The 14995-nt window shown below is 37.7% G+C and overlaps 1 protein-coding gene across 1 annotated transcript in view; it reads left to right on the forward strand.

Annotated features, from left to right (window-relative positions):
- The first annotated feature begins 4736 nt into the window (after positions 1-4736).
- The window catches only part of LOC128217377 (prestin-like), a 78473-nt gene continuing 68214 nt past the window's right edge, over positions 4737-14995 (forward strand). Inside the window, exon 1 of the mRNA XM_052924502.1 lies at positions 4737-5224. Within this exon, the coding sequence (XP_052780462.1) occupies positions 4759-5224 (466 nt within the window). The 5' untranslated portion in view covers positions 4737-4758. The remainder of the gene's footprint in view (positions 5225-14995) is intronic.

A 14995-nucleotide genomic window follows, 5' to 3' on the forward strand; every position in this document is an offset into this window, starting at 1 on the left:
GAAAAATCCTGGTAATGCCGTCGAGACAGCAACACATAGTTCGACTGTGGTGACATGAAATTCTTCCTTCAAAAGCATACTGAAAAATAATAATCTTCTGTTGTATTTATAGTAGTTATCATAATATTGCATAAAAAGCGTAAACATGCATTACTGTGTCTCATTTTGTTATTTAAAGATATTTACTATGCCATATGACATCTTGCTGTACCAGTATATTATTATACTGTGTGTTAATTCTGCTATGAGATGGATCTTGTCAGATTTGATGGCATAATTAAATCTTCTTCTTTTTCTTCTATCTTAAACGGCTGATAAGTTATTAACAAACAAAATGATAATGTGGAGTGACAAACGGATGGACAGGGTGATTACTATAGGGCACTCGCGGGGTTTGCGGGGCCCTAAATATACACTTCACTTCACTACATGGGTTGGTGACAAGCTAGTGGTCTCCTCCGTCACTCTGGCTATCGTGCTGGGCAGCACACATTTACTCTCGGGTAAGGACCGCTTGTCCCTTTGAATTTGACATGATCTCCACTTTAAGACGAAAGATCGGCGATCGGTTATCAAATGGTCGAGGACAAACCGACTGTAAAACAAAAATATCGTACGCTTGTATATAAAATGGACCCATACCTTGCAGATGTGACATTTTATTGAAAATCCCTTCGACTGAAATTATATTTGTTAGAGAATGCACATGTTATTCACTAATGTGTGCCTTATGGCCGAACGGTTTGGACAATATTTCGGTGCCGTGGCGTCGTGACTTAGAAAGTTCAGATGTACCGTAGATCACAGTTACTTGGTATTTGGACTGCATTTTTTGGCCAGTCGAGCGGTTGGTCCCTAGGGTAATCTCTTGGACTGAGAATCATAAAAAAATGTGTTTTAGTACTCTATGATTTTCTCAGTCCAAGAGATCACCCTAGAGACCAATCGCTCGACTGGCCAAAAATGCAGTCCAAATACCAAGTAACTGTGCTGTAGATATATGAAGTCGTATTTAATCCAACACGCAAATGGTTTAATTCATATCACAACCTAAATATTTTGGAATATTTTAGATTGCTTTGAAACTCATTCAAAGTCAGTGGTTAAAATAAAAGTGCATTCTCCGGCTGTCGCATTGATAATAATTGCAACATGAAATTCAATACGTGGTCTTCGCTATGTTTTGAGAACAAAAAATCATGTGACCTTCACGATTTGAAATTAAATACTCGGTCATTACATGTGTCCGTATGACCCTGAACGTGTTTTCAATGATGTATATGCTGTTATGTTATACAAAAATGAAACACAATTGTTCACGTGCAAATGAGGCTCCTATTTCAGCAAAACTAAATATCATATTATACAAATTTCATGGATTCATTTACGTGTGTATTAGTTATATGTAATGTAATGACGTTATCATTCAGGGTGAGGAATCACTTGACTTCAAAGGGGTTCTCACATCCGAAATTTCAAATTGACGGAATTTTGTAGAACGAGGCAAAGGATCATTATAAAACAAGCAAATCTTAAATTCACACGTGCAGAAGTAGAAAATACCATTGTCTTTTATAGGGTAAGAAATATTTTTGAACATATCTTTTCTGTCAAAACAGTTATTTAAAAATTAACGTCACTTACTTGTTTGTTTACAGCGGTTGCGACCCGTGGTGATCCATGTGAGAACCCCGTGAATACACGTGATTCCCCTTCCTGTTATTACTTGAAGTTGTGACTTGAACATAACACAAAAGAATACGTGGATGCTTACGTAATAGAAACTTCAGGTGTGTCTCTTTTTTATAAGCTCATCATCGGTTTTGATAACACAAGACGTGTGTATCACGTGTTATGATAGTGACCTACGTCATCAAAAATGTAGACCACGTGGTACACAATGATATAACAGAAAATTCAATCATTTAGCATTCAGTTCTTTTTCCAGTGCTCGGTTACAAAATAAAAATTCCATCCATCATTTTGTGACAAGTTTATAGCCAAGATTCACCATTATCACCATCGGGGGGCATTCTGCCACCGTAGTCATAGTCGGAGGTAGGGTAAATTTGGTGCCGTGGGTATTTCGATTTGGGTTTGAGTTAAACAATCGGACCAACTCGGCCATTGCCCTTCGACTAATTACAATGACTGAACTACTCTGCAGGTAGATCACGTAGTCATTTAAATTTAGCATTTAAACCTAAGGACTTGACTGGTTGGAGTCTTAATGATTTGTGCAATAATACACTTGACTTGGAATGAATTTAAACTTAGTAATAAAAAGTACACGCTAAAACACTACAATTATTATTATTATTATTATTATTATTATTATTATTATTATTATTATTGTTATTGTTATTATTTTTATTATTATTATTATTATTATTATTAGAAGTAGTAGTAGTAGTAGTAGTAGTAGTAGTAGTAGTAGTAGTAGTAGTAGTAGTAGTAGTAGTAGTAGTAGTAGTAGTATCATTAGTAGTAGTAGTAGTAGTAGTAGTAGTAGTAGTAGTAGTAGTAGTAGTAGTAGTAGTAGTAGTAGTAGTAGTATCATCATCATTAATTATACGAACAACTTTTGCTTATACAATGGCCTATTATTATGCGGAGTCATATATCCGAGTATACCTTGTACTTTAGAGGTTCTTAAAAAAGTACTATACTATTCTCACGTTTACAAACAGTATTTTGAAATTGAATACCCGGTCATTGTTATAATAATAGTACCCCATGTCAGCCAGTCTTTGGAACGTGTTTTCAGTGACATCTAAATGTCCGCTGCCACTAAATTTGGCATTCAATTTTCTCTGCAACATGTTTGCAACAGTTTCCGCTGCTTTCTTTAATGCGCTATCATTGTTTTCAATGTCAATCTGTCAAAGCAAGATGTTAATGGTGGACGGCTTTCAGACTTGATCGGGTCCATTCGATATTTTGTGGGAAAGGATTTAATTGACGTTGGACACTTTTGCGCATTTTAGAAGATTTTTCTAAGCAAAGTAGTGGCAATATAAAAACTGTTTTTGAAGTTTATATTGATATAAAAGTTTTCTAGATTGGAGCGATATTGACAAGGCAGGTGAAAATTATTTTTTGAGATTTGTATTAATTAAACAAAATGTTTCTATGTTGGTGTTTTTGAAAAAAAAAATGTTTGGGTTATATTTTGATTTTATATGAGTTATTGGTAACAAAAAAATAAAATGCAAAGACTATGGAAAATACATAAAATTATTGAATCAAATGTTGCATTTACTGAAACAACACTTCAAAAAGGCACTCTCACGGATTCGTTTTGACCACTATATTATTTTGTGTCTTGGAATGACCAATTTTTGCGAAAATGTCTAGAAACAAGTGAAATAAGAACGTTGACTGGTGATTAGATCGCAGTTTTTCGAACTTATAGTCGATTATAGATTTTTTAAATCTAAAAGCGTTACCGCATGACGCTTAAAGGAAATTGAATTGTTCAGCCGTTTTTCGCACAATTGAGATCTGCTATATTGTAAGTTGTCTTATATTAATACGACTGAATTGAAGGCATTGATGCCAAAATCAGCTGCTTTTGATAAGAAAAAAATATCAAAACAGTCAATCTGTGAGGATGCAGCTTAAAAACTTACAAGCACAGGGCCACCCATCTTAAGTAAACATCGTATAATGATGTACCCTAATATTTTGGGACGCTATTTTGTATTTTCACACCGGACTAATTCAAGCGCCGCTGTATCTTTTTAGTGGTCAACAAACTATTTTATTCAATGAGGAGACAGTATATATAAATAAGTTTTTCAAATACATTTATTTCGGCAATTTAACAGTCGGCCAGTTTTGATTTTAATGATGTGAAGCGGTATACTAAAACACTGACGCGTCCAGTTGTTCGGTAGTTTTTATAGTATTACGTAGACCACTAAAAGTTAAAGAGTTAGTATTAAATTATACAGAATAAATGGTTATGCGATTATAAATGGTTATGCGATTGTATGGCATCAAACCCTTTATTTTTTGTAAGTTCATTTTAACAACCTTTATTTAATGATCGTAAGACGTACTGTGTGACTTTATTTGGCGAATTAATTTAAAGATCATGATCTTGCATAATGCTCTTTATCTTCAAGTGCCTTATGAAATTATTCACGATCTTATGGACTGAAAACAGTGTCTTAAGATAACTGGTTCCATATGTAGTTCTCTTAAAGGAACATTATCGCATCTTATAATGCCAAAACGTTGTTCTTGTTATTAAATAGTGTGTTCAAAAATGCATGAAACAATGTATACGCAGTCATCGGAATTATGTATTAAAATATAATATATAAATATGTATACAAGTATATGTTTTCGCGTAAGAGTGTTAGTATTTGAAAAGGTAATGTCTGTTTGTTTATGTAGGGCGTTTATTCAAAAACTCAACTTTGGAGAAAAAAAAATGGAAAATTGCCAACATGGAATCTGTGAGATTGTACTTTCAAAAGTGATTTTGATTAAATAGTTTCTGTTGCTTTAAATACTTGTTAAACTCAGATCTTTTCTTACATAGTAGCCGATTCAGTTATACATTGTCGGAAGAATTATATGAAAGAATAAAACAAAGACCACCGGTTGGACTTATTTATTGTTTATATACAAAAAGCAGGAAACTATATTTTGTCTACATGCTTCACATTTGTGTTTAAACCTTTGTTTTTAAGATGTAAATTAAAACATCGTCGGAATATTAAATATTAAAAGTGTTTCAGAAGAACAATGGATAACAAAGCTTTCAAAGCCGACGAGGAAGAAAGTGGAACAAGATCCGCCGTCGGACGAAGGTTGAGCACAAATAATCCCGATGCCGACGATGATAGGAACGAATCTGTTAAACAGAAAGAAAGTAAGACTGATGAAACAACTGATCTAGACGACGACGACGGTGACCTTGTTGCCGACGACAATGAACCGGGCAAGGAAAGGGACACAAGATCAAATGAAAATGGCTATGTTAAGGGTGTAAAATCATTGAAATCTAGTCAAAATGGGACTGTACAGGTACACAAACAAAACGGTTTTAAAAGTGACACTTCTGTTCAAGAAAATACGTCAAAAAGAGAAGAGAATATCAGAAAGAAGACAGTTGAAAACCGGCGAAAGGTCACCACGGGTTCAGAAATTAGAGGAATAAAAACAATCACCGAGGATGCGATCATACTAGACATTACCTCGCTGACTCGAGGTAAGAAACCATTTTACCACCATTAAATATACTCGTATTAGGGAGAAGTTTGTTTCCAGGTTTTTCGCACGTAGAGAGCATGTGAGCCAAACACTACGTATTTTCTAGATCGGGCGTACCGCTTTACCGCTTACCACGCTCAACCCTCCTGTTTGCCGAATATCGCCTTAAATATTTAATGTAACGAATAGAGTGCATGGCTTCACCCCAACAAAGGATTACCCTATAATTTGTTTGGTTAGAGTACAATTTTCATGACAAGTGGATTATACAAATCATTTTTATATTCCATGACCCGTACATGTATATAGTTTTTGCCATAATCAATGCAAAAATAAGGATTTATCCAATATACTAGTATAAACTTCTTAGGTGTCTGTCCTCAACTACCGTGAGAGATAAATATGAACGATACAATCACTGCATACACATTTAAATTAATATACTTTAAGTGTCGCTCAAGTAAAAAATTTCTTCATCTGTCTCCGAATCCTCTCGGGGATGGCTCCCATGTCGGTCCTGGCAGGCGGGGCCGTAAACTCCTTCTTAAGCTTAGACCAGAAGCCGGCACCCCTCTTGGCACTTTGGCCATCCGATAGTTTCACTGGTTACTGGTTCTTTATTGGCTTGCCGAACAACGGAATTTGACAGGGGTCGTGTGGCCTGGCTGATTGCTGTTGGCGGCGGCCGCTGACGTCGGGCGCGTCATATCTACACCTATGTGTATAGCGCTTTTCGTTGTCAAGGCGACGATGTAGCTCATCAAGTTCCTCTTGTGTAGTGAGATGTTCTTGTCGACGTCCGACGTCCGGTATCTTACGTGTTGGAAGATTTGTCTAACATGTAAATAGTGCTCCATTCGGTTTGGGAGCGCTTGGGGTTTCGGAACCAAGGTGGACAATGTTCCCTGAAAGTTGATAAAAGCTGCATACCATTTAATTAGATACAAATGACTTAAATGCTGTATACAGCTCCTGTTAATCGACTCTACTTGTGAGGGGAGGGGCTTACATGACATTCAGGAGTGTAGCATCCACGTAAGGTCCTATTTAGAATGACATTGTCATTTTAAACGGACTTGAGACCAAATGGTCCCAATATCAGCAAATATAGTATTTCTTCATAACAAGCCCTGATTTGTCAATACGATGTAGTATAAGGCAGATAATGCATCACTTAAAAGTACTAAAAGAATAATTCGTCACTGGCTCAGGTGAGTTTACCCTTTTAAGAAATAGCGCCTTGTTCCCCAGTCTATAGTGTGTATATTTAGCAGGTGAAAATCACGTGATTATTACAGATACATATACCGACGCTATTTTTAAATTTACTGGTATTTACGTGGTAGAGAAACCCAGTAAATTTTGAAATGGAAAAATTCACAAAAACCGCGAATTATATACGTGTCGTCAGCAATGTGATACATCAGTAGGTAAGATTCAATGCGTTGTACACAACTCATGTCACAAGTCAACAGCTGTCTGGTCCCTTTAAGGCTGGATTATTAATCAAGTATGACATGAGATATATCCTTCCTTTTGACAAAAACCCCCCCATAGTATATTTTATTATTATTTTAAATCCTCACATACGGAATTTCGACAGTGAGTTTTAGGGGGTTCCCATTGTGTCCAGGCTTGGTGCGGGCTTATTTGACTCATCGTACTTTCTAAGCATATCATCAAAGACGCATGATTTGACGTAATCTTCTGGTTTCTGGTCGACAGGGGAAGTGGCTGGGGCGAAGGGCAACAATTGTTTCCTCGTCTCGGTGTTTTCTGACTAGAAGGTTGTTGGCGGGATTGAAGCTTCCTTAAAACAGCGGGCGAGAGGGATTAAATGGGGCACATTACATTCTTTTGTTACTTTAGTTCCAGGGCTATCTGAAAGGACTCTGGATCCGTGGTCATCAACAACTGAGTTTGAGACCCTAAACTGCATATCTGAATTTCTTTGTAAAATTGAAATATGAAGAGAAAATTTTGAATGGTAAATAAAATATAGGATAAGTTTAAAATAACATATTTGACACATCTTTTTTCAAACATAATTATATTAAAGATAGTTCAGAATAATTTAAAACTCAGACTGAAAAAGTAAGTGCATTTTTACCGTTTACCCCCCTTAAAACGAAAAAGAGCTGTCTTCATTATCAGCAATTTAAAGTTCTGGTACAATTTAAATACCGAATTCAGGGTTAAAGGGGCGGTTCCAGGAATTGACGTTAGAGGGGCGTAACTTAGGGGCACAACCTAATAACTTTCGCCCCGAAAGTTAAATGGTTTGAATGGTGGCATGGTGGTTTGGAGGTACTCCGCCAAGAAAATTCTTAAATGGTGTATTTTGAACGTATTTTATTATTTTTCCCCCCGTTTTGCGGGGGTTGGAAAGGGCTCGCCGGGTGCGCTACCCTCCTGAATCCGCTAGAGGGAATGCCACCGCAAACGGCCAGTCGGGCCAATTTAAATGGGTCGGTCGAGTAGCCACAAACATTTTTAAGATGGCCTTATAGTGACAGACATCGTATATCTTGTAATAAATTAGCCGTTTTGTATGCGACCAATGTCGTTGTGATATTTTGGAATGCAATTTAGAAGAGAATATCAACAACATTACTATGTAAGTTATTTTATGAAATCAAACAAAATTTTAAGCTTTCTGAAAATACCCTTGTCTTTTTTGTATTCATGGGTGGCAACTCTGGCGTCGCTTATCGGCGCGCATGTGTCTCCACTCCAAACGTTCTGCTGTAGTAGGCTGGAAATTAACAACAAACACTTCTAATTTAATTAATATTAAAACAAAATCTTTAACAAATAATCTGCAATAACTATTTAAATCGACACCATCGTCAGAGGAAAGAGAAATGAGAAGAGGAGAAGGCGGTAAAAGAGGAGAAGTGAATGGGGGAGGGAAGAAGGGAGGAGAGAGATATAGGGGAGAGAGAAGAAGGTAGAAGAGGAGAAGGGAGGGAGAAAGGGGGAGTGGAGAAGGGAGAAGAAGGGAGGAGAGGGGAGAAAGGTGAGGAGAGAAGAAGGGAGGAGAGGTGATGGGAGGAGATGAGAGGTAGAAGAGGAGGAGAGAAAAGAACGGAGGAGAGGAGAAGAAAGAGGAGAAGGGGGAGGGAGAGAAGAAGGGGGAGGGAGAGAGAAGATGGAAGGAGAGTAGGTAGGAGAGGAAAAAAGGGATGAGAGGAAAAGAGGAGAGGAAAACAGAAGAAGGGGGGATAGAAAAGAACATAGAAGAGGAGAAATGAGCATAGAGGATAATGGTAGAAGGATATTGAAAAAGAGGGGCTAGAAGAGGAAAAGGGGTGAAGGGAGAAGAGAAAGCAGGAGAGTAAAGAATAGAAGAAGAGATTGAAAAAGAGAGAGCGGAGAAGCGAGAATAGAATGGAGGATATAAAAGGAGAAGAGAACAGAAAGAAAGGTGAAGAAAAGATAAGAGGTAGGGTGTTGATGACAAGAGGGCGAGTGAAGAAAGGTGCTGCTAAAAGGGAGGAACATGGTTGAAAGATAATGCTAGGAGAAGAGAATTGTATAGTTCTCGTAACGATTATGACTCTGAGAGTCAGTGGAAAGACAGAAGAGAAGACAGATCTCGTACCATGCACGACCACACGTACGAGTGGTGGCTCTGAGAGCCGGGTTCGAGAACCAGCACCGCTAGTTCCCGTACAAATTCGTCAAAGATATGAAATCTTTGGAAATTTTGTCATTATAAAAAGTTGGAGGTTTAAATGGCAGATTTCTATATCCCTTTCCGTGTAAATAGTATTTGTACAAATTTTCGCAGTGGTGGACAAAAACACTTACATCTAATTATATCGTATTTTCAAAGCTTCATTCTGGAGCGATAATTCTTCAAAATTGAGTTTTTTGGCTTGTTTTAGCGATTTAGTAATATTTTTGTGCCTTCCGGTTTTGTTTTCTTCAGTCTATTTTTATCATTTATAAAGTATCTATAAATAAATGTATTATTATAATAACAATGCCTTGCTGTATCGCTTTTGGCCATTCCAATAAAAGGTGCGAAAGGGTGACCATGCATGAAACCAGGTTTCAAACTAAAGTTGCATATCGGTTGTACAAAAATGTACATGTAAAACTGATGTTTCTACTACACATTCTAGAAAATCTCATGAAATATGAAGAGTGCATGTTACAAAATATGCATTCAACTCGACGAGATGGTATTTTTGAGTGTATTTTCTTTAAAAAAATCTGATAATATTTCTGATAATACAACTGTACTGTTTACATTAATGTGTGTTTTTTTAAGATATTTTTTTAAATATTAATATGAGACTATTGATGATATCTTAGAATTGGTTATTAGACTGTCATATCAGATTTGAACCAAATTGTGTATCATTTTAAATGATTTTAACATCTTATGAAAATTATGGTTTATTAATAATTGACTATTTGACGCGAAATTTAATGCTAAAAGCAACGCGGAAAATATAATAGAAACTTCTAAAACAGTGACTGAGAAACTTTGGGCCGATTGTTCAGAAATTTGTTAAAAGTTAATAATGTTGTGAACAATAGTCGTTGTTAACTTTCAAATCAATATTGCTTTGTAATGCACCAGTCAATTGTAACCACGCCCCCCCCCCCCAGGTCCGGGGGTATACCGGGGATAGCCGGGGAAATGGGCCGTGTATTACCTTTTAGGTGGCCCCGCATTGAATGCAGTGGTTTTGTCTTCGTGCAAAATATAGCGGGGAATGGACCTGACCTAGGCTCCCTGTGGCGCGGGGGCATTTATCGGGGATTTTACCATCAGTTCGTCCCCGAAGGGAAGTGAATTTATCCGGGGTTGGCTTGACCGAAAGTCAAAGTCCCCGCTATTCCCCGGCCCTGGGGGGGCGTGGTTACAATTGACTGGTGCATAAGTTTCACGGATACATTTATGATCTGCTGTATTCCTAACTAGAGTTGAGACAACTGTGTGTATAGCTGTACCTGTATTCCTAACTAGAGTTGAGACAACTGTGTGTATAGCTGTACCTGTATTCCTAACTAGAGTTGAGACAACTGTGTGTATAGCTGTACTCGTATTCCTAACTAGAGTTGAGACAACTGTGTGTATAGCTGTACTCGTATTCCTAACTAGAGTTGAGACAACTGTGTGTATAGCTGTACCTGTATTCCTAACTAGAGTTGAGACAACTGTGTGTATAGCTGTACCTGTATTCCTAACTAGAGTTGAGACAACTGTGTGTATAGCTGTACTCGTATTCCTAACTAGAGTTGAGACAACTGTGTGTATAGCTGTACTCGTATTCCTAACTAGAGTTGAGACAACTGTGTGTATAGCTGTACCTGTATTCCTAACTAGAGTTGAGACAACTGTGTGTATAGCTGTACCTGTATTCCTAACTAGAGTTGAGACAACTGTGTGTATAGCTGTACCTGTATTCCTAACTAGAGTTGAGACAACTGTGTGTATCGCTGTACTTGTATTCCTAACTAGAGTTGAGACAACTGTGTGTATAGCTGTACTTGTATTCCTAACTAGAGTTGAGACAACTGTGTGTATAGCTGTACTTGTATTCCTAACTAGAGTTGAGACAACTGTGTGTATAGCTGTACTTGTATTCCTAACTAGAGTTGAGACAACTGTGTGTATAGCTGTACTTGTATTCCTAACTAGAGTTGAGACAACTGTGTGTATAGCTGTACTTGTATTCCTAACTAGAGTTGAGACAACTGTGTGTATAGCTGTACTTGTATTCCTAACTAGAGTTGAGACAACTGTGTGTATAGCTGTACCTGTATTCCTAACTAGAGTTGAGACAACTGTGTGTATAGCTGTACTCGTATTCCTAACTAGAGTTGAGACAACTGTGTGTATAGCTGTACTCGTATTCCTAACTAGAGTTGAGACAACTGTGTGTATAGCTGTACTCGTATTCCTAACTAGAGTTGAGACAACTGTGTGTATAGCTGTACTCGTATTCCTAACTAGAGTTGAGACAACTGTGTGTATAGCTGTACTCGTATTCCTAACTAGAGTTGAGACAACTGTGTGTATAGCTGTACTCGTATTCCTAACTAGAGTTGAGACAACTGTGTGTATAGCTGTACTTGTATTCCTAACTAGAGTTGAGACAACTGTGTGTATAGCTGTACTTGTATTCCTAACTAGAGTTGAGACAACTGTGTGTATAGCTGTACTCGTATTCCAAACTAGAGTTGAGACAACTGTGTGTATAGCTGTACTCGTATTCCTAACTAGAGTTGAGACAACTGTGTGTATAGCTGTACTTGTATTCCTAACTAGAGTTGAGACAACTGTGTGTATAGCTGTACTTGTATTCCTAACTAGAGTTGAGACAACTGTGTGTATAGCTGTACCTGTATTCCTAACTAGAGTTGAGACAACTGTGTGTATAGCTGTACCTGTATTCCTAACTAGAGTTGAGACAACTGTGTGTATAGCTGTACCTGTATTCCTAACTAGAGTTGAGACAACTGTGTGTATAGCTGTACTCGTATTCCTAACTAGAGTTGAGACAACTGTGTGTATAGCTGTACTCGTATTCCTAACTAGAGTTGAGACAACTGTGTGTATAGCTGTACCTGTATTCCTAACTAGAGTTGAGACAACTGTGTGTATAGCTGTACTCGTATTCCTAACTAGAGTTGAGACAACTGTGTGTATAGCTGTACCTGTATTCCTAACTAGAGTTGAGACAACTGTGTGTATAGCTGTACCTGTATTCCTAACTAGAGTTGAGACAACTGTGTGTATAGCTGTACCTGTATTCCTAACTAGAGTTGAGACAATTGTGTGTATAGCTGTACCTGTATTCCTAACTAGAGTTGAGACAATTGTGTGTATAGCTGTACCTGTATTCCTAACTAGAGTTGAGACAACTGTGTGTATAGCTGTACTTGTATTCCTAACTAGAGTTGAGACAACTGTGTGTATAGCTGTACTCGTATTCCTAACTAGAGTTGAGACAACTGTGTGTATAGCTGTACCTGTATTCCTAACTAGAGTTGAGACAACTGTGTGTATAGCTGTACTGGTATTCCTAACTAGAGTTGAGACAACTGTGTGTATAGCTGTACCTGTATAGCTGTACTTGTATTCCTAACTAGAGTTGAGACAACTGTGTGTATAGCTGTACTTGTATTCCTAACTAGATTTGAGACAACTGTGTGTATAGCTGTACTTGTATTCCTAACTAGATTTGAGACAACTGTGTGTATAGCTGTACTTGTATTCCTAACTAGAGTTGAGACAACTGTGTGTATAGCTGTACTTGTATTCCTAACTAGAGTTGAGACAACTGTGTGTATAGCTGTACTGGTATTCCTAACTAGAGTTGAGACAACTGTGTGTATAGCTGTACCTGTATTCCTAACTAGAGTTGAGACAACTGTGTGTATAGCTGTACTCGTATTCCTAACTAGAGTTGAGACAACTGTGTGTATAGCTGTACTCGTATTCCTAACTAGAGTTGAGACAACTGTGTGTATAGCTGTACTCGTATTCCTAACTAGAGTTGAGACAACTGTGTGTATAGCTGTACTTGTATTCCTAACTAGAGTTGAGACAACTGTGTGTATAGCTATACTTGTATTCCTAACTAGAGTTGAGACAACTGTGTGTATAGCTGTACTTGTATTCCTAACTAGAGTTGAGACAACTGTGTGTATAGCTGTACTTGTATTCCTAACTAGAGTTGAGACAACTGTGTGTATAGCTGTACTTGTATTCCTAACTAGAGTTGAGACAACTGTGTGTATAGCTGTACTCGTATTCCTAACTAGAGTTGAGACAACTGTGTGTATAGCTGTACTCGTATTCCTAACTAGAGTTGAGACAACTGTGTGTATAGCTGTACCTGTATTCCTAACTAGAGTTGAGACAACTGTGTGTATAGCTGTACTTGTATTCCTAACTAGAGTTGAGACAACTGTGTGTATAGCTGTACTTGTATTCCTAACTAGAGTTGAGACAACTGTGTGTATAGCTGTACTCGTATTCCTAACTAGAGTTGAGACAACTGTGTGTATAGCTGTACCTGTATTCCTAACTAGAGTTGAGACAACTGTGTGTATAGCTGTACCTGTATTCCTAACTAGAGTTGAGACAACTGTGTGTATAGCTGTACTCGTATTCCTAACTAGAGTTGAGACAACTGTGTGTATAGCTGTACTCGTATTCCTAACTAGAGTTGAGACAACTGTGTGTATAGCTGTACTCGTATTCCTAACTAGAGTTGAGACAACTGTGTGTATAGCTGTACCTGTATTCCTAACTAGAGTTGAGACAACTGTGTGTATAGCTGTACTCGTATTCCTAACTAGAGTTGAGACAACTGTGTGTATAGCTGTACCTGTATTCCTAACTAGAGTTGAGACAACTGTGTGTATAGCTGTACCTGTATTCCTAACTAGAGTTGAGACAACTGTGTGTATAGCTGTACCTGTATTCCTAACTAGAGTTGAGACAACTGTGTGTATAGCTGTACCTGTATTCCTAACTAGAGTTGAGACAATTGTGTGTATAGCTGTACCTGTATTCCTAACTAGAGTTGAGACAACTGTGTGTATAGCTGTACTTGTATTCCTAACTAGAGTTGAGACAACTGTGTGTATAGCTGTACTGGTATTCCTAACTAGAGTTGAGACAACTGTGTGTATAGCTGTACTGGTATTCCTAACTAGAGTTGAGACAACTGTGTGTATAGCTGTACCTGTATTCCTAACTAGAGTTGAGACAACTGTGTGTATAGCTGTACTTGTATTCCTAACTAGAGTTGAGACAATTGTGTGTATAGCTGTACTTGTATTCCTAACTAGAGTTGAGACAACTGTGTGTATAGCTGTACTCGTATTCCTAACTAGAGTTGAGACAATTGTGTGTATAGCTGTACCTGTATTCCTAACTACAGTTGAGACAATTGTGTGTATAGCTGTACCTGTATTCCTAACTACAGTTGAGACAACTGTGTGTATAGCTGTACTGGTATTCCTAACTAGAGTTGAGACAACTGTGTGTATAGCTGTACTTGTATTCCTAACTAGAGTTGAGACAACTGTGTGTATAGCTGTACTTGTATTCCTAACTAGAGTTGAGACAACTGTGTGTATAGCTGTACTTGTATTCCTAACTAGAGTTGAGACAACTGTGTGTATAGCTGTACTTGTATTCCTAACTAGAGTTGAGACAACTGTGTGTATAGCTGTACTTGTATTCCTAACTAGAGTTGAGACAACTGTGTGTATAGCTGTACTTGTATTCCTAACTAGAGTTGAGACAACTGTGTGTATAGCTGTACTTGTATTCCTAACTAGAGTTGAGACAACTGTGTGTATAGCTGTACTGGTATTCCTAACTAGAGTTGAGACAATTGTGTGTATAGCTGTACTGGTATTCCTAACTAGAGTTGAGACAACTGTGTGTATAGCTGTACTCGTATTCCTAACTAGAGTTGAGACAACTGTGTGTATAGCTGTACCTGTATTCCTAACTAGAGTTGAGACAATTGTGTGTATAGCTGTACTTGTATTCCTAACTAGAGTTGAGACAACTGTGTGTATAGCTGTACTTGTATTCCTAACTAGAGTTGAGACAACTGTGTGTATAGCTGTACCTGTATTCCTAACTAGAGTTGAGACAACTGTGTGTATAGCTGTACTTGTATTCCTAACTAGAGTTGAGACAACTGTGTGTATAGCTGTACCTGTATTCCTAACTAGAGTTGAGACAACTGTGTGTATAGCTGTACCTGTATTCCTTACTAGA

Source organism: Mya arenaria, chromosome 14 (assembly GCF_026914265.1).
Source record: "Mya arenaria isolate MELC-2E11 chromosome 14, ASM2691426v1".
NCBI classification, from domain to species: Eukaryota; Metazoa; Mollusca; class Bivalvia; order Myida; family Myidae; genus Mya; species Mya arenaria.